Source organism: Dicentrarchus labrax, unplaced genomic scaffold (assembly GCF_905237075.1).
Source record: "Dicentrarchus labrax unplaced genomic scaffold, dlabrax2021, whole genome shotgun sequence".
NCBI classification, from domain to species: Eukaryota; Metazoa; Chordata; class Actinopteri; family Moronidae; genus Dicentrarchus; species Dicentrarchus labrax.
Window position 1 is genome coordinate 15,563,080 of NW_026136713.1, and position 21,029 is coordinate 15,584,108.

The 21,029-nt window shown below is 39.9% G+C and overlaps 1 protein-coding gene across 5 annotated transcripts in view; it reads left to right on the forward strand.

Annotated features, from left to right (window-relative positions):
• The window catches only part of gria1a (glutamate receptor, ionotropic, AMPA 1a), a 71,520-nt gene that overhangs the window by 26,292 nt on the left and 24,199 nt on the right, over positions 1-21,029 (forward strand). For all 5 annotated transcript variants that reach the window (XR_007887337.1, XR_007887336.1, XM_051421150.1 and 2 more), the window contains exons 5-11: positions 1,580-1,633; positions 4,540-4,698; positions 5,298-5,465; positions 6,523-6,627; positions 7,434-7,544; positions 11,382-11,588; positions 12,317-12,762. Coding sequence is in view for 3 of the 5 variants with exons in the window: in XM_051421150.1 (XP_051277110.1) it covers positions 1,580-1,633; positions 4,540-4,698; positions 5,298-5,465; positions 6,523-6,627; positions 7,434-7,544; positions 11,382-11,588; positions 12,317-12,762 (1,250 nt within the window). In the remaining 2 variants the exon portion in view is untranslated. The remainder of the gene's footprint in view (positions 1-1,579; positions 1,634-4,539; positions 4,699-5,297; positions 5,466-6,522; positions 6,628-7,433; positions 7,545-11,381; positions 11,589-12,316; positions 12,763-21,029) is intronic.

Here is a 21,029-nt window from a genome sequence, read left to right on the forward strand (position 1 = left end):
CACACACGTATTTGTTGTACAGTAAAGCAGGCTCTTTATTTAGGCATAGACAAACCAGACAGTGTGCCTTGAGTGCCACCAGCGAGACGGGGGATTTTTTTTTCATCTCACATCACATCTACATTCACTTGTCAGTCAAAGTGGTGTCCAATGTGCGCATTTCATTTAAAAATAAACCAGTTCTGGCACTACACTACGCCTCTCACTGTGATGTTCAAACTGCCCTGACCCTCGGTGCTTGGCTGACCTGTGACGCCAGCAGTTATAGAATGACAGCAGCGCAGGCTGGGGAGAGATGGAGCGTAGGTGTGGGAGAGGGGCTTGTGTTCAGCACTGACAGCCTTCATTATTTGATGGTGTTGTTCGAACACAATGGAGTTCCAGGGATCTAGAATATTGTAAGTTATTTAAATAGGAGATCAAAGATCAAATCAGAGCTCTCAGGGGAGCATTTTTGAAAACAGATAAAACAGGGAGAGAGAATGCAGGATTTATTTACAACCTGACATGTAAAAGCCTCAAAGATATCGAGTGCAATATGATATATATAGTAAATTTGACTGTATTTCCTATTTTCATTTGATACCTTTTGTTACTGCTTTAAAAAGGCATATACCAACCCATTCTCCTCAACTGCCCCCCCTGTTTCTTCGATATGTTAGCTGCCTCCAATAGGAACAAACTCATACGCATCATGCACAGCGCTTCCAAAATTATTGGTCTCCCCACCCGCAACCTCTCAGACCTTAACAGCAAAGCCATTTAACGCAGAGCACACACCATAGCACACGACCCCAGGCATCCCCTCAACCCATTCGTCACATTGCTCCCATCTGGTCGCAGATACAGGAGTTTTGTCCCTTCTGCCATAGCAATGCTAAATGTCAACAAAACATCTTGGTTACTGTCGTGTGTAAATATTTCTGAATGGAATGTGTGTATACATGTGCAACTTTTTTTCTTGTGGTTATGTTGTGAATATTTGTATTTATTTGAGGCTATTTTTCCTGGAAAGGACAACAAGGAATCTAATTGTTTATTTTGTAAAAAATAAATATAATTTCTTGCTTTTTTGATTTTAAGGTTGCTTTAGGGGAATCATTGCCATTATTATGGTATTTAAGAGGAATTCATAATGTAGCAGCGTTTCTTTAACATAGGAATATTGTCAGTGGTGGGTTTGTGTTTTTGTGGGAATGAGTCAGCCCTGCAGTACATGTAGTCTGTCTGTCACCCTGTTACACTAATAACATTCATCATTGGGGGTGAAAGAGAGGAGAGGAGAGTTCACTTTTTACTCAGGTATTAAAGCTGATCTTTGTTAAATTGGTTACCTTTTATTATATTGAATGTTCAGTATTCTGTCCATTTCCTCTCCCTCTCCCTTTCCTCCACTTTCTGACTATCCTGCAAGGTCAAGTACTGTACTCTTTACCAGGTATACTGCTGAGACAACTTAAAAACCTCTCTCTCAGTTGTACACACACACACACACACACACACACACACACACACACACCACCCTCTGTTTGTGTATCACAGGCATTTTATTTCTCTCTCCAATGACTTTGTCTTACAGATTGTTGAACAAGGCAAAAATGCGAAGAGCTACCACTACATCCTGGCTAACCTGGTAAGGAATCGTTATATCACTGCATCTTTATCTTGTTAGATGACTTCGAAAAAGGTTCCACATACTTTCATACCTTGATTAAATTTGCGTTGTTATAAAATGTGCCTTTTAACAGGATTCCAGACTTTCAGTACTTTATTGCCGGTTTAATAGACTTGCATGTGCCGAATAATTTAGCCCAAAGCTACCTGGTTTTATGTCTTTTATGTTCTCTCATCCCATTTTCCTCTTCAGCTACATCATATATCCATTCACTGTGCTGTCAAACCTGCATACATAACAGCAGCACTGTAGTAGACTAACAGTAAAGAGCACAAGCAGGAAACCTGTGACAGTCAGAGACAGAAATCTATGCAGACTCACAGTGACAGAAAAAGGTCAGATGGCCAATGTGGAAGCTTATATCCATTAGCTCTCTTTGTCTGTTGTCATTTCCTCAGTGAAAATGGTATGTAGACCCCTACAGCACTGCTCAGACTCACTAAATGCAACCAAATTAAGATAAAATTGACATCAGCAGAGGCGGTAGTAATAACAGCATTAATATGCAGCTGCTGGCTTGAACAATTTTTCACTGCTGGACTTTTAGATTGGCTCAATCTCTCTTGTCTGGCCCGTTTGCCAGATTTAATTTTAAATGATAAGGCTCGGACGTTAATAACAGCTGATACGCAAAGTGGCCACAGTCATTTATAATGGCTCCATTAAAAGATTTGCGCAAAAAATTGCTTTTTTTGTGTCCTTGCACCTTTTCAGAAACTTTCCTAATTTACTAATGTGTGTGCACGTCTGCTCTCTCTCTGTGTGTGTGTGTGTGTGTGTGTGTGTGTGTGTCCGTATGTGTGTGAATCTGAAAAACAGAGCCTAGTGCCACAGAGAAAGGAATTTGATTTAATACTTAAATGTGGTTAAAATATCTGTCAGAAATCCCCCCCTCCATGTCCAGTTTTTGCAAAAGGCTAGTTTCTATAGTAACCTCTTCAGCTTACTGCACTGCATTAGCTCAGACATGGAGCAGAAAAAGAGACACAACTCTGTCTGTTCAGCTGAGAAATATGGACACCTGGCAACACACACAGGTACATTAGGGAGAAGGTGCTGAGAGAAGGCAGGGAAGCCTCCGCCTCTTCTTTGCTTGCATTTATCTCCCGGAGCTTTAGCTTGCCTTCATTTTGTACCTGTTACTATACCCCAAAACCAGAAGGGCATGAATCAGTTTGAACCTAATGTTAGTTAACATCCAGCCTCTTCTATGTGTCTTTCCTATATTTTATATGAAGATCAGAGAAAGTAAACAAGTGAGCATTTGAGACAGACATAAGGCCAAGAGAGAGCCAAAATGACAGAAATATCAGAGCAGAGAGGAAAGAAATAAAGGATAGAAAGGTGTGTGTTGTTAGACAGCCTGGCGCGCAGGAGACAATCCAGAGAGGCACCTTTTCTTCTCATCAGTCAAAAGTTTGCTCTTAAATCTTAGACAAATCAGAGACAAATCTGCTCTCCCCCTCTCCTGCTCTGTCTCTACTCCCACCCATTCCCACTTGTCTGCCTCTTCTTCTCCCCACACTGACAGGCAGCCTGCTGAGAGACTGAATCTGCCTCTCCTACTCTCTGCCATTCTCCCTCCTAAAAAAACAGCCATCTCCACATAATAGTCAGGGGAAAAAATACAAGTATGAGATACCATTACAGTAAATCGCTTCTTTCTCCGTTCTACTTTGCCTGAGGCGTCCCTTGCATTGTTAACAGTAGCCTATAAGGTTTTGATCCTGCCATTGTTAACAATAGCCTATGAGAACTCAGTATATCAGAGATTAGCTCTGGACAGTTCCCGCCATGAAATGAGTTTTTTTTCTTATTTTATTTCTCACCACTCTTGCCCCTCAGGAAAGACAGAGATGAAGTCTTCTCAATGGTATATCCTCTCTAAGTGGAAAAAAAGGATTTGTCGTTTTCATTATGCTTTTAACCCTTGCACTTTTGATGGTAGAGTTAAAAACAGTAACTATAATGTAGTGCATTCTGCAGAATTACCTTCTAATGCTTTGTGACTTCTACATCACGGTCACTGGTCTCCAACCTGTTAAGCCTGTGACTCCTTGTCACTGGTTGCGTTTGCCAAGTGGTAGTGGCCAATTCAACCAAAAAAATCGTTTTCCCCCTTGTTTTATTTATAATAATGTGTATATAATTTCACAATAAAAGAAAAGCTCAAAGGAAACAATTTTCACACATGCTGTGATTCCTATCCTTCAGTGTTTCACAACTTGGGGGTTGGGGACATCCATGGGTCCCAAGATGAATCTTGGTGGTCACACAATGAAATAAATAATTTAATTTAAAAGAAAGACATTTATGTCACACAAACTTATGTTTGTTTTCTTTTTCTTTCTTTTTTTGCTAAAACTCTGGATACTTTGACCTCATCGTGCCACTGAAGAGCCTTCAAATGAAAGGCATAATCTGTGATGAGGGGTTGCAATTAGGCACTGATTTGTTTTAACCCCTCAGATTTACACTTAACAGCTGCACTATCTGCATGTCTATCTCCTTTATGTTCCTAACTACCTCATTGTCATTGATGTTTTGTAGTGTGAGTAGACGGACAAGCAGGATTGTCACTCCAGCAAACATCAAGATAGAAATCATGGTCCTCATGTCATTACACATTAAAACAATGGCTAGTAGGCCTGAATATGCTAAAATGGAATGCAATTCAATTAATGACTTTCAGGATTCTGCTGCAATCAGTGTAATCATACACTGTGCATTTGAATTAAAAATTATTATAATTATTTATTATAATTAAATTATTTATTTATTTATTTTTCTTACGCAGTATGTATACAGTATCTCTTTTTCTATTTGTATGTCTCACTTCACCTCCTGCCCACTTTCTGTCTCAGGGTTTTCTGGACATTGACCTAACAGACCTGAGGAAAGGTGGGGCGAACATCACCGGCTTTCAGCTCGTCAACAACTCTGAGCCCAGCGTCAGCCGTGTCGTCCAACAGTGGCTGGAGTTTGACAACAAAGACTCCAAAATGCCCAAGAGTGGACTCAAAGTACAACTCCTTTGCTATTGTCCTTTGAACAATCCTCCTCTTTTTCTTTTATTTTCCCTCTTCTGTCTTTGAAGCATTAGCACAAGAGGTTGTAAAGGAGTTCCTCTGTAATGTTTAAAGAAACGTAAACTAAATCATGATTTTCTTTTGGAGTTCTCATAAGTGATTTTCTGTATGATATCCCCTGTTAGTTTGTTTTTGACTGTCAGCAGCATATTGCAAAAAGCTATGAAAGGATTTCTAGTACATTTGGTGGTAAGATATCCCTTGATCCTATCTGAGTTTGGTGATTCAGATCTTGGCTTTCTACTATTATATGATGATTTTTAGCCATGATGACTAAAATCCAACTAGCTGAGATAGAGAACTGATTCCAAATCCAAATATGTGTGTGTTATAGGGTCAATAAATTAACTAGAATTGTAAGTAATAGAAATGATGCCTAAAGCCGGAGGATTCTTCAAAGATATTTGAGGTTTTGAAGTGTTGCTGGCTTTTGAAATTTATAGATTTCTTTCACTGCTGTCTTCAGCCAAGACCCTTATCAATTTTTATTGCTGTTTTTGCTTCTGTTTGAATTGTCTGCTCTCTCTTTACAGTACACAGGCGCGCTAACATATGACGGGGTCAAAGTCATGTCCACGGCTTTCCAGAATTTAAGGAGACAGAGGATAGATATCTCTCGCAGGGGCAACGCTGGAGAGTGTCTTGCCAACCCACCAGCTCCCTGGGGACAGGGCATTGACATTCAGAGAGCCTTGCAGCAGGTCTGCATACAGCATACATAGAAAAACGCAAATGCGTGCACACACGTACATTCATAGACCTTCACACACAAACAAACAAATTCTTGAGTGGCACATTGGCTAACAGCTCTTGAGTTGGGGCTGGCTGAACAAATTAGGTCTCATTCTGTCGTGTAAAGTTCACATTAAGTCGTAGGAGAGCTCTCCAGTATCAAATGTGACATCATGGCTAGTAAACAAAACCTGCAGGCAATAACACTCGGCCATGATCATCATGGAATATGACATCAGCAATTGAGTTTAGAAATGTAATATCTGCAATGGAAAATATGGAAATGGACTAGCTGTGAGACCTCCTGATTTCATATAGACACACAGACAGTCATGCATGTAAAATTAAGTATATCGAGGAACAAGGACAATTATTTTATTATATTTTAAATGACATTTTGCAGAAATACAGTTGCCAATTAAAAAGTATTATATATATATATATATATATATATATATATATTTACTCTGAAACACCATTAACATGAAGTATGGAGGTATAATAAATGCACTCTGTTTGCGAGGGCATACATGTAATTGCATGTGTGAGTGTGTGTGTGTGTGTGTGTGTGTGTGTGTGTGTGTGTGTGTGTGTGTGTGTGTGTGTCTGTCTATGTGCAGCCCGAGGCTCTGTGAGCAGAGTGGCTGTGCAGAGGCCTGCTCAGAGTCAATCTAGCCATCTGCCTGAGGATAGACTGGAGATTGAAGCTGTGTTCGCTCAATTAACTCCATCCCACAGCCAAGACAAACACACTGCACTGTACACATACACGCACACCGTCTGTCATTCACTTCCGTAGGGACCCAGGCAGTGTGGACTTTCACAAATGAGTACTATACAAACAAATGCAAGCTATGCTTAACATGCATTGCGTGTAAGGGTGACATGCAAATGCATGCCGCCACCGCAGACATGTAGAAAATGGACTGTATGAATAACATGCTTCACGGCAGCCATTATTTACCCATCTGCCGGGCAAGTTGGAGCCTGTGAATTACTTATTTAATATCTGTGACTTCATTACAGGTCCGTATAGATGGATTGACTGGTCACATTCAATTCAATGAGAAAGGCCGCAGGACAAACTACACTGTTAGCGTCATGGAACTGGCCCCCTCTGGACCCAAGAAGGTAAGCCTGAGGCACTAAGTTAAGATATTTATTCTTGGTCAGGACCCTGTTTAAAAACCGTGCTTGCAAGCTTATTATTGAAATAACCCTGTGACTCATTTAAGTCACAGTTTAAGACATTTATTCCTCCTGCATACACTGAAGTGAACGAGTAACGTTTTAGAGCAGCTCTCAAGTGGTCTTGGTGGTTAACCACATGTATGCTTTGAGCAGGAAAAGCCAATCAGGGAGAATGATTTATCCTACATGCCTTGATTTTCATTCTTTGAAAAAAATCTTTACATTTTACTGATGCTTTTCTGTAAAAGCATGTGTAATTTAAATTTTCCAAAAAAGATGGGTGCAGACAGCGAGGATAAATGGAAATGACAATGATAGCTTTATTTATGCTGTTGGCACCCCTGATTAATAAAACACTGACTGTGTTCAGACTGCAGGCGTAAGTGGCCCAAATCAGTTTTTTTGCTCATATGTGACTCAAATCAAAAACAATTTATGACAGTGTGAACAGCACAAATCACATGGGATCGGATCTTTTCAATTCTGATTTGGGCCACTCATGTTCTCATTGGCCTGGGAACATGTGTGCTCACCTCTGTCTCTGTACTGCAGCCATGTAAATATACTCTTAACTAATTTAGGAGACCTGTTAAATAAAATAGTGATATACAGCTTTTATTCTTAGAATGCAAATTGGACTCAAAGTGAATATTTTACATTTTTATCATTCGCTTAAGACCAAAATTTCACTTTTAGCAATCTGATAAATACAGGACCTGGTTTGTGATATATTCTCTGTGTCTTAGGTTGGCTACTGGAATGAAGATGAGAAGTACGTGACTACCGCCAGCTTCATGAGAGGCAGCAATGAGACTTACGGCCTACAGAACAGAACTTATATAGTCACCACTATTTTGGTAAGTCAGTGTAAAATAGAGAGGTTGAGGGATTTGGGGGAGGAGTGGCTGTTGAGATGGTCAGTAAAAAGGCAGGGTAACATTTTTCATTTTCTTTTATGATAGAGTTTCCCTAAAGTTCAGGCCCCTGAAAGAATTCAACAGACATCTGTGATTATATCACCCTCCCTCCCTCCCTCCCTTCCCTTCTCAACTCTATTCTGCTAACTTCTGTCTGTCTGACTAGTGCCTGCACAGAATTAGAATCACTTTATTTGGCAGGTGCAATAAAAGTACAGAATTTTATCTTGGGGAGACCGGCTTACTGACTCACAGTTCAACTGTTATAAGATAGCACAAGGACAACACAACCTCATACTTATTCTTAAAAGATGCAAACAAAAGAACAGAATGGGCTAGTAGTGTCTAGTATTGCATTCACCATTATGGTACTAGTTATACAGTACTAAATAGTACTGAAGAACACTAATGTCATGAGGCTGTGAAGTGTCAATGTGCCCTTTATTTCATTGTCCTCTTTATTTGGCTCAGATGTCGCCATCAGGGTGTTCAGCACGACTTGGCCAGGTTGTTTTAAGTGTCCTGGCCTACATAACAAAGATTGAGCTGCTGTGCTCTGTGACGGTTTGAGAATAGGGCAGCAAAGATTCAATCTGACCAGCTCAGTGGTTATCATGAAATTTTTCTTCAAAAGAAAGGAACATAGCCGGTATATACAGTTGAGGTAATAAAGATGGTCATATATCTTTGCAGGAACAGGATGTTCTCAGTGTCTGCATCTTGTTGAAAATTTAATATCAAAGAATACTCCGTGTCTGTAGATGCCTGGAGCACAGCACTGGATCTTTTTGTACTCCTGCTATATTTTTTCAAGTGGGGATGTCTTTTATCTCTGGGAACCACTGCCGCCAACTAATTTTGTTGGACTTGTAGCAGATGTAGCAATCCAATATATGGATAAAATGTGTAGAAACAACTAGCTGTTTTTAGAATTTCTGCAGCAAACTTTACGTCTAGCAGGGCAATGTGTGTGCAGCTTATCGACGCTGTGAGGGTTAATGGGGTAAAGGATTTCAACTATGTACTTCCCTTAAGAGAAATTCACCGCTCAGCAGATAAGGGCTTGGTGGCGGTGATGGAGCTGAGAGACAATGTAGTAAAAAAGAAAGAAAGCATTGGCACACTCCAATTTGTCCAATCTTTTTAAAGAGGCAAGCTTTCAGTCGGGGACCTTGTAGCATCAGCAGGAAACAGCTGAACAAAACAATATATAGTGACATTACCAATGTGAATAATCAAATAACGCTGTATCCATGCCATCTTGTGCCGACTGTGAATACCAGCACCCACCCACCCAACTGTTCACATCAGTCTCTTAGTCGTAATTAAGATATGGGGAATTTCCAATCAAATCTGTGTTTCAATAAAAATAATGGATAAATGATCAAAATGGTTAGATTAAAAGTAAATGCTTAAAATATTTAGATAAAAGTAATAGCCTTAACATTGGCAGTCCAATTGTATGAAACTCTTTTTCTAATCTACTTTTATATAATATTAAATATAGCTATTTGTATAATATTAAAAAACATCCAGTTTAAAACTAATCAAAATGAATTCAAATGAACACATTTGGAGAACAACAGGTAGTGCTGATGAAGGGGTACTTCACAAGACTTGGTGGTACATTTGACAAAAAGGTTTGTGAACTTATGCAAAACCTAATATGTAGTCTTTTGACATCTAATTAAAAAACATGAGAAAATCCTCATTTAAACCCAAAGGTTGCAGTCTCCCAAGAGTGTGGACCTAAAATAACTCCCTCTGACATAATCTCCTATCAGTGTCCCCTTTTCTAGGAAGATAAATTGGTTCTCTGTCTTGGAACGTAAGAGAAGAGATAAGGTGTGAACAGTTATTGGGCTGCTGGGTAGCAGTAGAGTTTTTACACCTTATAACTTTTGTGCACACTGATTTGTTGCTTGAGGTAGTGTGTTGTCTTGCCAATGTGAAGGTATCACGTTGTGCTTTCCTACAATCCCTGCTGTCCCAGCCTGTGCATACAGACCAGGCCTGGGTTAACAGGAGATCTGGAGCAGTGAAGCACAACTTGTTTAATGGAGCACTCAAGCTTGGTGTCTTCAAGACTGTGGCTTTACACTAAGACCAGGCCATGACTGGAATTTCAAGATTTAGTTTTAACTTGCCAGGAGTTGGTTTTTAATGGAGTACTCACTATGTGCAACTACTGAAACAAGTGCAGTTTTTTTTAATAGGCTTTCAGCAAGAAATGGTAGCGTGCATGAGCAAATTATGTAATTTCTAAAATTCCCTCAAGGTCTGTTTAAATTGGTCTCAAAAATAGGTAAATGGCAAAACTAATCAAACACACTAATTCCATGCATTTTGTTTTATTTTATATACTTTTGTGTGTGTTTGCACATGTACACATATTATGTGTTTGAAATGTGTTCTGGCTCGTGTGTGTGTGTGTGTGTGTCGGTTTTATATTTAACAAGGCTGAGTGACAGCGGATCTCAGTGGAACTGTCTGAGGTCAATGAGACTGAGTCCTGGAGGACCTACTGTATGCCGCACCATGCCTGTATGTGTACTTGCGCGTGCCTGTGTTCAAGTGCGAGTGTGTCTATGTGTGTGAGGGCACACATGAATACTCGTGTGTGTGTATCTGTCTTTGTGACTGAAAGTGCACCCTGTCGAAACGCTGCACGCCAGACCTTTCTCACCACTGTCTCCCTGGGGTGCCATTTCTCTACCAGTGGGCCTTGGGTTTCCATGTGTAACAATGATTACCTTCACCTCACCCATAAAGAGCAGGAGAACCCAGACCACTGTTACACACAGAGGAACCCCCCCCCCGCCCTTCATCTCTAGACCCTGATGAAATATGATGGCAGGATTTGCTCAGCTCAGCACAGCCTTAGCTAAAAGGAGGCACACATAACAACTTGTGGGAATTGAGGGCCTCTAAGTGCTGGTGGACAATTCCCACTGAGTTGACCGGAATTCTGTATGAAATACATTTTTGTCAAAGTAAAGCTGGGCTCCGGGTGTCATGTCAGCTGTAATTTCTCAAGACATCCAATCAGTGTGAGATGTACAAATGTCAATATGATATAACAAGAAGAACAGCCTGGCCATCAGCCTGGCCCTGGAGCAGAGGTCAGCAATGTCTGCTTTACCGTCCACACGCACAGATACTTCTTCAACTCAGATCCGATGTCTTCTCAGCTTTAGTAATGTTACCAACCAACACTCCTTTCAATGTGGCAATGCTGTCGTAATGATCATACTTAGGTACCTTTTGTGTTTGAATTTCACGCCACACCTTCAAGGAACAAAGCCAAAATAATACCTTGTAATTTCATATAATTATCTTTTCTTTTGAACCCTTCACAGCAGTAATTGCATTTTGGACCCATTAAGATTTCTTTCCCCCAGTCTCAGCTGTGAACAAAGGGGTAATAAGATATGATGAATTGCACAGAAACATAAAATTCATCCATAACATCCCATCTCAAATTTCTGAACATTAAACTTAACTACATGCTAAAGCTTGATTATCAGCCATAATGCTGTCTTTAACTTAATTAACTTAACAAACTGTCCTACTGTAAAAGTTACGCCACTTACAGTTATAACAGCTTGTGTCCAAAAATGTGTACATTTTGTTTTCACAGCAGTGAAATTCGAAATTATTTCAGAAGTTGTTCTCTGATATCCTGTTTAATATTTTTGACACCTGATGCAACTGAAATAAAATTGATAACTGTAGAACAAAAACATTTTTTAATCATGGTTGCCCTAACTCCAACAGGAATCTCCATATGTTATGCTGAAGAAGAACCATGAGCAGCTTGTGGGGAATGATAAGTATGAGGGCTACATTGTCGAGCTGGCTGCAGAGATAGCCAAACATGTGGGCTACCAGTACAAACTGAAGATTGTTTCAGATGGCAAATATGGAGCTAGAGATCCTGAAACCAAGATGTGGAATGGCATGGTGGGAGAACTGGTGTATGGGGTGAGCAAACAGATTTTGTGTTGGATTATTTCCCATTTAAACCTGGATACATATAAATAGACACAAGCTACTAAAAGTCTAATCTAAATGCTGTTTAGTGTATAACATGTTAATGGCACACATGCCAATCAATCAAAGAAGGTTAAGACTTTTGCCATATTTAAAGACACTGTGCAGATTTTAATCTTTTCTAACTGCCAACCCCTCAGTAACAAAAAGATCAGATCCAAGGACACTGAGAATGATTGCACCAATTTTCGCCAATTTTCGTCTCTTTTTTGCTGAAACCAAAAATGTATTGTATGCCATGATAAATGAGATAACGAGACTAAGAGATGAAGAGTCTACAGCCATGCTAGCAGCTCTGTGAGGCTGTACTTGGGCACAGCGGTGCTTGGAGTTAAAATACTAATGTCGGCATGCTAACATGCTCACAATCGCTAAGATACTGATGTTAACCATGTATAATGAGTACCATCTTCACTATCTTAGTTTGTTATGTTAGTATGTTCAATTTTCTAATAAGCACCAAGCACAAAGTATGGCTGAGGCTACCTGACTGCCAACATGGCCATTCCTAGAACCATGCAGTTAGTGAGCTACTTACATCCTGCTTTGTGCACTCCTGTGCTTTTACCATTAACAAATACATTGTAGACCACAGCAGACTCACAGATTAATGATGCTGTGTACTCCTGTTTACATGCCTGCCTCTGTCTCTCCCTCAGAAAGCAGATGTTGCTGTGGCGCCTCTGACTATCACCCTGGTCCGTGAAGAAGTGATCGACTTCTCCAAGCCTTTCATGTCCCTGGGTATCTCCATTATGATCAAGAAACCCACCAAATCCAAACCTGGCGTGTTTTCATTCCTGGACCCACTGGCTTACGAGATCTGGATGTGCATTGTGTTTGCCTACATCGGCGTCAGTGTCGTCCTGTTCCTTGTCAGTCGATTCAGCCCGTATGAGTGGCATGCTGAGGACTACGAGGAGGGAGGTGAGCCGCAGACTCCCACCCAAGCATCAGCCTCCAACGGGGTGCAGCAGGGCCAGACACAAGCACAGCAGAACACCAACCAGCAGAGTCCTGAGCAGACCAATGAGTTTGGTATCTTCAACTCCCTTTGGTTCTCACTGGGGGCCTTCATGCAGCAGGGCTGTGATATCTCACCACGGTAAGCCACTGAATTTCAATGCATGGCATCTACAGTGCTTTGAGTTTCTGCTGTTGTTTGTTGGTACGAGAAGAGACACTAATCGCCACCTACGTACATTATATTTCTGTCTGCCACACCAACGTTTCAACATGCTGCGTTGCTTTCTTGTTTAACTCAGTTGGGCTTTGTTTATTGAGATTTTGTTCTTTGCCAGTCACTTGTCATACAGAGCAACGATAAAACTTTGATGTAGAGCAGCAGAGGGAGTTTATGATGTGGTCATGTTGCAGAGTGTTGCGTTTTCATTCTCCTCATACTTCCTGTGGTGGTATATACATGCCACGAACTTCTAGCACTATAAAAACTTGTTGTTGGTAGCTCCCGCCCATGTTTTCAAAATTTAAAATCTAAATCTATCTATCAGTATATCGATTAATCAATCTATGGGTAAAGCTAAATATCAGACCCTTGGCAGTCTGTTATGAGGGATCCTGGTGTGAGTATTGAGTGGTATGCGTTGGCTCCCCTCGAGTGCTCTCATGAGCTGTGGCATGAAACCATTCTCAAAAGGTCACCAATTAAAAATCTCATTAAGTGTCTGAAATTAGAGACACTGAGGTCGACTTTCTGAGCTTTCCAGAGGGACTAGCAGGAGGAGATGAGAAGATAATGTCAGTATTTTCTCTGTAAGCTCTGAACCAGCAGAGACAGGTTAGGTCATGGATAGACATAGAGTTTCGTGTCTCTTTAAACATTAAGCTACATATACATTATGTATAGGTGCAGTGTGGTGCATGTATGCATAATACATCTATACTGCAGTAGTAACTATACTCTGAGGATGGAGAGGCTGATGCTGTTGCTTTGAAGAATAATTGTGAGAAGGTTTGGATGTGAAAAAGTTGCTAATGTCACCAGCCCCTCATAAATACTGTCAGACTGAGGACTTTCTCCTAGCTTTTATGGCTAAAACTGGATTGTGGAACCAATCCAAAGTTTTTAGGGCGGTGACATACAGAAGTTGTGTGCTTCTAAACACAGTCGTACCATATAACGTTGCTCAGGACATCCATTTTACATTTTTGAAAAGCTCTCTGTGTTACAAGTGATTTGATATATCTCCAGTTTGTTTCACTAGAGAGGAGAATGGTCATACATTTGTTAGCACCCGTTCTCACCACCATTTAAGCAACTACTTTCCATTTAGAAAGACAGACAATTGGTAGGCACTGAGATCTCCAATCGCCTGGTATTGTGAGACTACAGCTAACCTGGCTCTGTCTGAAGGTAAAAGAAAACAACCCATTACACAAGCTCACTAACAAACACGTTATATCCTTTTATATGGAAAAAGGTTGTGGTTTTTCCATTTTTGTAGAGAATAAATTAACCATCTAAACGTTATCTAGGCTAACTATGTTTCGGCTGTAACTCAATATTTGACAGACAGACATGACAGTGGTTTCAAACTCAAAGTACAAAAAATATTATCTCACTAGTGGTATCTGTAGTCATGCAGATACTGTTTCGCTTTTTATTCAGCCAGGTTTTGAGATATCAGTCTCTAAGATTTCTGCCTTCTTGCCAACACAATGGAGGTGAATGACATTTTTTTTGTGCTGCTCACAGGATTTGGGTTATTTAAGTGTGGTTGTATGAGTGTATTACCTGCAGTAGACAGAGGTCAGTGCGTTCCCCGTTCAGAGCAGCAGGCTCAGTTCAGTATCCATCTAGTTCTCAGTTCAGTATCCATCTAGTTCTTCTGTATAATCTGTTTCACAAAAGTATCCTCTTGCCTTCAAAGTTAATGGCATTTTGCCATAATCACTAATTTTTATTTTCTTGTATTTGTGTTCTCTTCCATAAACTCCTGTAACTCCAGTCCAAACAGCTGGTTTTGCAGCGTAACATGCCGTGCACGGTTCGTTTGGGCTTGGCAAAGTAAAGCAGAGAAAATATTCTTAATATAGTGTACACTTAAACTGATATTGATTTTTTTAAGGTGGAAGTTTTCTATGTCTAGTTTTCTGTTTCTGAATACGTCACTCTGCTGACCCTGTATTCAGCAGTGTATTGCTCTACTTCACTGCCAGGACTTCTGTCTGCATCTCCAAACTGGGGCCACAATGACATTTCTCTTTTATAGGTAATACACTGACTATGAATAAGTAACATGTGCACATTTAGGACATTGTGTAATGTGACATACACCACTATTGTTTTGGGGAATATTTAAGCAAAATAAAATGGAAATCTGCATCTGAATGGCTGGATATCACTAGCTACTGTAGATAATTGTTGTAATTAGGGTGAACAAACTCCTGCATCATCTAAGCTGATCATTGATCAACAATAGGAGACGTGTTGCAAAGCTCCCAGGTCTGAATATGATTGTTTGTTTAGCGGGTTGTTACTGAGAAATAACAGCAGTGCTCAGTCAGCCTTCCCTGATTGAGTTGCTGAAGGTTACAGAAATTATAGCAGTGTGCTACGCTCCATTTTTATCTTGGCTTCCATCTTGTGACATTTACAAAATGTATTTTCACTTTGCTCTTACCTTACACAAATATCAGAAGAGAAAAAAAAATCTCTGCACCTGCAAGCATGAATACTGCAAGTAGGTGCTCAGCAGTACATGATGTAGGTACTGGATTCCTACTCCCATGGGCCTTCACCTGACATTTACCATTTTCTGCCTGGAGACTCCACTGTGCTTTGTACAGGATGAAACCTATTGTCCGGTGTGTTCTTCTCCTACAGCCAGAAGAATGCATCTGTAATAACTATTGATTTCCTTATACGCCTTACAAAGACAGAGCGAATGTCACTATGCCTCCTCATTTTCCTTGTTCCCTGTGGTTTATCTTTGTACACACACACACACACACACACACACACACACACACACACGTTTTTTTTGTGTGTATGTGTATGGATTTGTGTGCATGTCTCTGTATGTGGGCTTGACCACACATAGGTCCATGCATATTTGCACAGTATTCAAATCTGTTTTACTTGGGGGAAAGCAGTCTCTGCTGCGAAAGACTTTTCAGTGACAGTTTAGGACCAAACAGATTGTTCATATACTTGTGGCGATTCTGTTAATGCCTCCTTTGGCTGCAAAGCAACTAGTCGTGAGACAAACTGTAACAAGACTGTTGAGCTGAAGGTCAATTTACCTACAGAGTAGTAGCAATAAAATTATAGCGTTATAGTTTTTTTATGTATTTATTTGATGTATTTTGGGATATGTAACCCACATTGAAGTGCACAGAGACAAGTACTGGTACTTTGCTATGTTCTCATTTTAATAGGTTTCAGGTAGATGTGCTCAAGTGTCATCATTGAGGGTGACAGCGTTAAGGACTCATATCCTCTGAGGACTTGAGTCAAATATCTTCCTTTTCTTACAGTGTCCTTTCAAGGTGACTCTCATTGTCTCTTTTTGTGTCTTTGGTGAAACACTGTCTGGGAGTCAGTAAGGCAGCACTGAAAAACCACCACAAGTTGGTTAGTGTGTTAGTGTGTGCAGCAGTCCACAGTGTAGCGATCAGCATGGTTGATTCTGCTTGGTGTCTTTAAAACCAACACAGTGAATGTTTCACCCCACTGCATACTGCCCTGAAGGAAACATGTTCCCCTTGAAAATTTGGGTGACCTAGTTGCTCTAGTTAGCACAGCGCGTATTAACACAGAGGTGCATGTTGATGTATCTCCTAAAGCGTTATGAGTTCCTCTGCTGGATTTAAAAAGGACATGTAATGATGTCGCTTGTGTTTTGTCAGATGAAAGCAATAATACTCGTAGTCTCACACATCATGTTGTCTGGGTTTTACATGAACACAGTACCATTGCGTTGGGGCTATTAAGCAAATGAGTCTTTTATCTATAACAGATTTTGTGAGAACGTTTTAGTTCTTTTATGCATGTGAGCGTGTGTTCATTTTGTTGATCTGAGCTAGTTTACAATCTGTATTTATCCACTTTCTGGTAACCTAGGTCAGTAATTATACTTTTTTTATGTAATTTCATTCTATATCATTGTAATATCAGGACAATTTTAATAAAATCAACATTAAAGACCATAAATTAGTTGAGGTATGCAGATTACCAAGGAAGAGTAGCCAAATACACCATAGGTCAGTCCTGCATCCAAAATATTACTTTGGTAAAAGTACAGAAGTTTTACTTAAATATCTAAAGTAAACAATATTTCCTTCTAAAATGTAAAGTAGAAACAAAATTCTCAAGCAAATCAAAACTATATATGTTTAGTATTTGGTTAAATGGTACTTTACATTGGAAACAGTGGCTCTGTTCTTCGCTTTCATGCTTTTAAAGACCGTTAAACACCCTGCCGCCCCCCACCACATAAGGATGACCCCAATGTTATTGTTTTGTTTATTATTCCCACTCACATACAGATATGCACAACACACTTATTTTCACCAACTAACCTTGATGCTAATAAGCTCACAAACCAGCCAGGCTAGTTAGCAGGCTTGGCAGGTAGCATCTGCAATCTTTGTAAAGATAAACAATAGCTGAGGTTAATTATTGTGTCTGTGTTTATTTACAGCAGCAGCTAGTTAGTTGGTGAAATTAGTCATTATTGTTGTTCAAGCTAACCGGGGCTAACTGGCTAAATTTGGTAGCAATTGTGCGAGCTTGGTCTAATGAGCTAAAAGCTGTCACCACTTTCATGAAAAGTTACATTATAAAATAAAAAAGGAGAAACATGAAAATAATCCTTTTGAAATAAAATGTGAGGAAAAGTATTATTGGGGAAAATGTAAAAAAGCCATGTGATTATTTTATTTCATATTCACTTACTTAATATTGTGCATTTTTGTGGCTCCATACCTCCAGCCACTGATTGTTAAATACTGTCTTATTGTTAAAGAATATTGGAGGACAAAAAACATTTAAATGACACCCTGTTGCTGAATGTGGTGACATTTCTGAGCAGGTGCTTGTAAAACACTGAGCCTTTATAACTAATATGTGAGAACAAAATGTTCTAAAGATGCATTCAGCTCTGAGGTAGGCAGCTCAAAACACTTCACTCTTCATGCTTCTCCATTTAATCAGAGACAAAAGGCCAAGGAACAACAGTGACGATCCACTCTGTCCTGGATTAATCAGTAGGCGTGTTTAATTTCTGTCTGCCTGTATTTGCATGCGTGTATAGGCTGGTTCTATTAAAAGCAAGCACTTATTGCTATTTTCTTTGTCTGCCGTCTAACAGTATTTCTACGTCGAGGTTCACGGATTGCTCCCTAGGTGTGTGTATGCACGTGATTATATATAGTGTGTGTATACATGCTTGTAGGCATGTATTCATAATGTGATGTATTAATGTGTACAGTACTTAAGTGTGTGTGTGTGTGTGTGTGTATGTCTGTGTGTGTGTGTGTGTGTGTGTGTGTGTGTGTGTGTGTTAGCCACCCTACTCCCCCTGCTATTTATTCTCGGTGAGACCTTGTTTACTGTGCTCTTTCTAAATGTCAGCACTGTCAGTCAGGCCCTCCCATAAGCCCCAGTCCGTGCTACTGGGCCCTCCCTGTGTTTATCTCTGCAGACAGGTGGACTCTGAGAGTGATCCCCTCCACACCACTCCATCCATCCGTCCGCCCATTTACTTCCTCTCCAATCACCTCTTTTCAGTCTTCCTCTCCGTCTCATCTGCTCTGCTCCTTTATAGATCTCTCTGCGTCTTCCAGTGGTTGTGTTTGATTAAGATTTTATCATATGTGGCATATCCCCTCTCAACTCATGGCATCACCGATGCTTCCCGTTTCACCTGGCACACCTCCCTGTGCCAAACAGCTGCACACACGAAAACACACACTGAAAGAGTCAGATTTGATCCTTTTTGAAAGTTATAAGAATATGGGATGTGTTTGGGTTTAGCCAGTTGTACAGTATAGTCGTTTCATGTAACATCTGGGATCAGAATAAGAAATGCTAATCACATTCCGACAGATTTCAGGGTATGTTTAACGCACGATGCCTTGGTCTTGGACTTCATGAGCTTGAAAATATGAGAAAGAATATATAAGAAGAAGACGTTTCACCCCCAGTTAATTCCAATTCCCCCAATCTTATGTGACCCTTGCTGGTGGAAGCACTAATTGAATACTGTAACTGTGAAGCAGCTGCAGGACAAAAGATGGTGTAAATCAAGGTTTGAATGTTTATTTAACATTACAAGTGAGGAATTTCACTTTCATACAGCAATGAAAATTCATGGCAATAGGGAGCAAATCAGAAAACCAGCTCCTGTCTGTTAGCTGAAGGTAGAAAGTATAAAAGCAGCATATACATTCAGCAGGACCTGCGTCGTACTTGACCTTGTTGATTTGAACTTGGGTCTCAATTTCCGCATTGAAGTTTGCCAGGTGGGAGCTCTTGGCAGGAAGAGAACTTGAGTAAAAGGGCGTGGGTTCATGATGTTCCTCCAGTGAATGTGTTTTGAGAGGTTTATGTCTGGGTCTGATGTCTGATGTCTCTGTGTGTGTGTGTGTGTGTGTGCGCACGTGCCAAGATGAACGTCTCTCTGTGTGTGTCTGATGGCTTCATGGAGTTTTCTCCTCTCCTCAGCGCCCGTGTTGCACAAGTTACATGATTGTAGACTGAAATAAATCAGCTCTGTCACTCACACTCTGTCCGCCACAACAGCAATTTCTCAGCCTGGCGGTCAGAATCATTCGATAATAGATCGAATATATGGTATATTGTGGTAACCCGGGGAGGGTCAGTATTTCTCAAGCTGACTGTCATAAAGCGATGCTTGTTTTCCTCTTTGAAGCTCTAAACAGGAGAGGGCAAAACAGCCAGGATACATATTTAGTAATTCATTTCTGGCAAGACAAAACAACAATTGTCCAATAATATTTTAGTAGCTGTAAGGCCTGTCAAGGTCTGTATTTTTCCACATGTTGAAGCAGTATGCACTAATATAAGCTGTATTCGTTTGCATACCGGGCTACAAAGTACATAAAAAAAATATAAACTGCTGTTTATATAGCTTGTCCACTGTATAATAGTTATCCAATGTGTGCTATCTGAGTTTAGTGGCTGTGTGCTTTTTCTTTACTGAATTTGAAGTCAGTTTACACGTCAGTAACCCGAGCCAAGATTACCATAGCATTACTCTTGCCAATTACATCTGTTGGTCGTCAGTAAAAACCATTTGTAGTATGGTATGTAAGCTAACCAAACAGAGTGATCCTACAGTTATTTAATTTCTAAACTTATGTAATGCAGTGAGTGAATAGCTCTACACTACAATACAAAAACAAATATGCTTCTTTATTTATTTACGTCTTCTACATGACTCCTCAACTGGGGAGGATGTTCAGTTTTTGCCTTTTCAATCAACTTATTAAGCTAACGTTAAAATATCGTAAAGTCTGACGACGTAGCAACAGTAACTAAGGAAGGCGGGGCTTAATGAATGGCTAATTAATAGACAAAGATACAGTATGAAAGTGTGTAATAGAACTTAAAGGACCATACTAGTGGTTTAGCATGTTTTAGTCCATCGACTGTGTTAGATATAATTTGCATATTATATTATTGGCGTCAATTTTTCAAAAGATAATGGATGTTTCATCACATTTATTTTTTGTCAAAGTTATAACATTGTCTTGTAGTAATACTATTCAGGACAGAGGCTGTTTTAAAAACTGATATTTTAGATGATATGTCAGGGAGCCCTTAAACACATCACCATGTAGAGCTTTCACAATGATATTCTTGTAACTGCATCAGCGCTGGGTGATAATGGAACTTTGACAAATATAGAATGACAACAAAATGTTCATTGTGTGAGAGTATCTATCTCAACCAGTCTTCTTTCAGTTCTCTTCAACTTTATATTCATGGTGTACTCAAAGAGAATGGAAACAGGCTGCCTGCATGGTGTGAAATCTAAAAAATGTTTTCTTGTTACAGTCGAGCACATAATATGTAGTTAATGGGCTGAAATATGCAAAATTATGCATGTTGTCTTATAAGACTTGACTTGGCACTGCCATTGCTGGTGCTATTTTAATCAATTGTATTTGTAGATTTATCTTGTTGAAGCTGTATGTGTGTTGTGCTTATTTTCAGATGCTCACCTTGTTGCACAACAGATGTTACCCTTTTTTTTTTACCCAAATTTTACACAACACAATGGAAAATGCTCCCATCCATGCGGAACTTTGTAATTCAACCATGCCCTGCAAATCATAAATCTAATGTTGCCTCATATGTTGTATAATCACATTTAAGTTGCT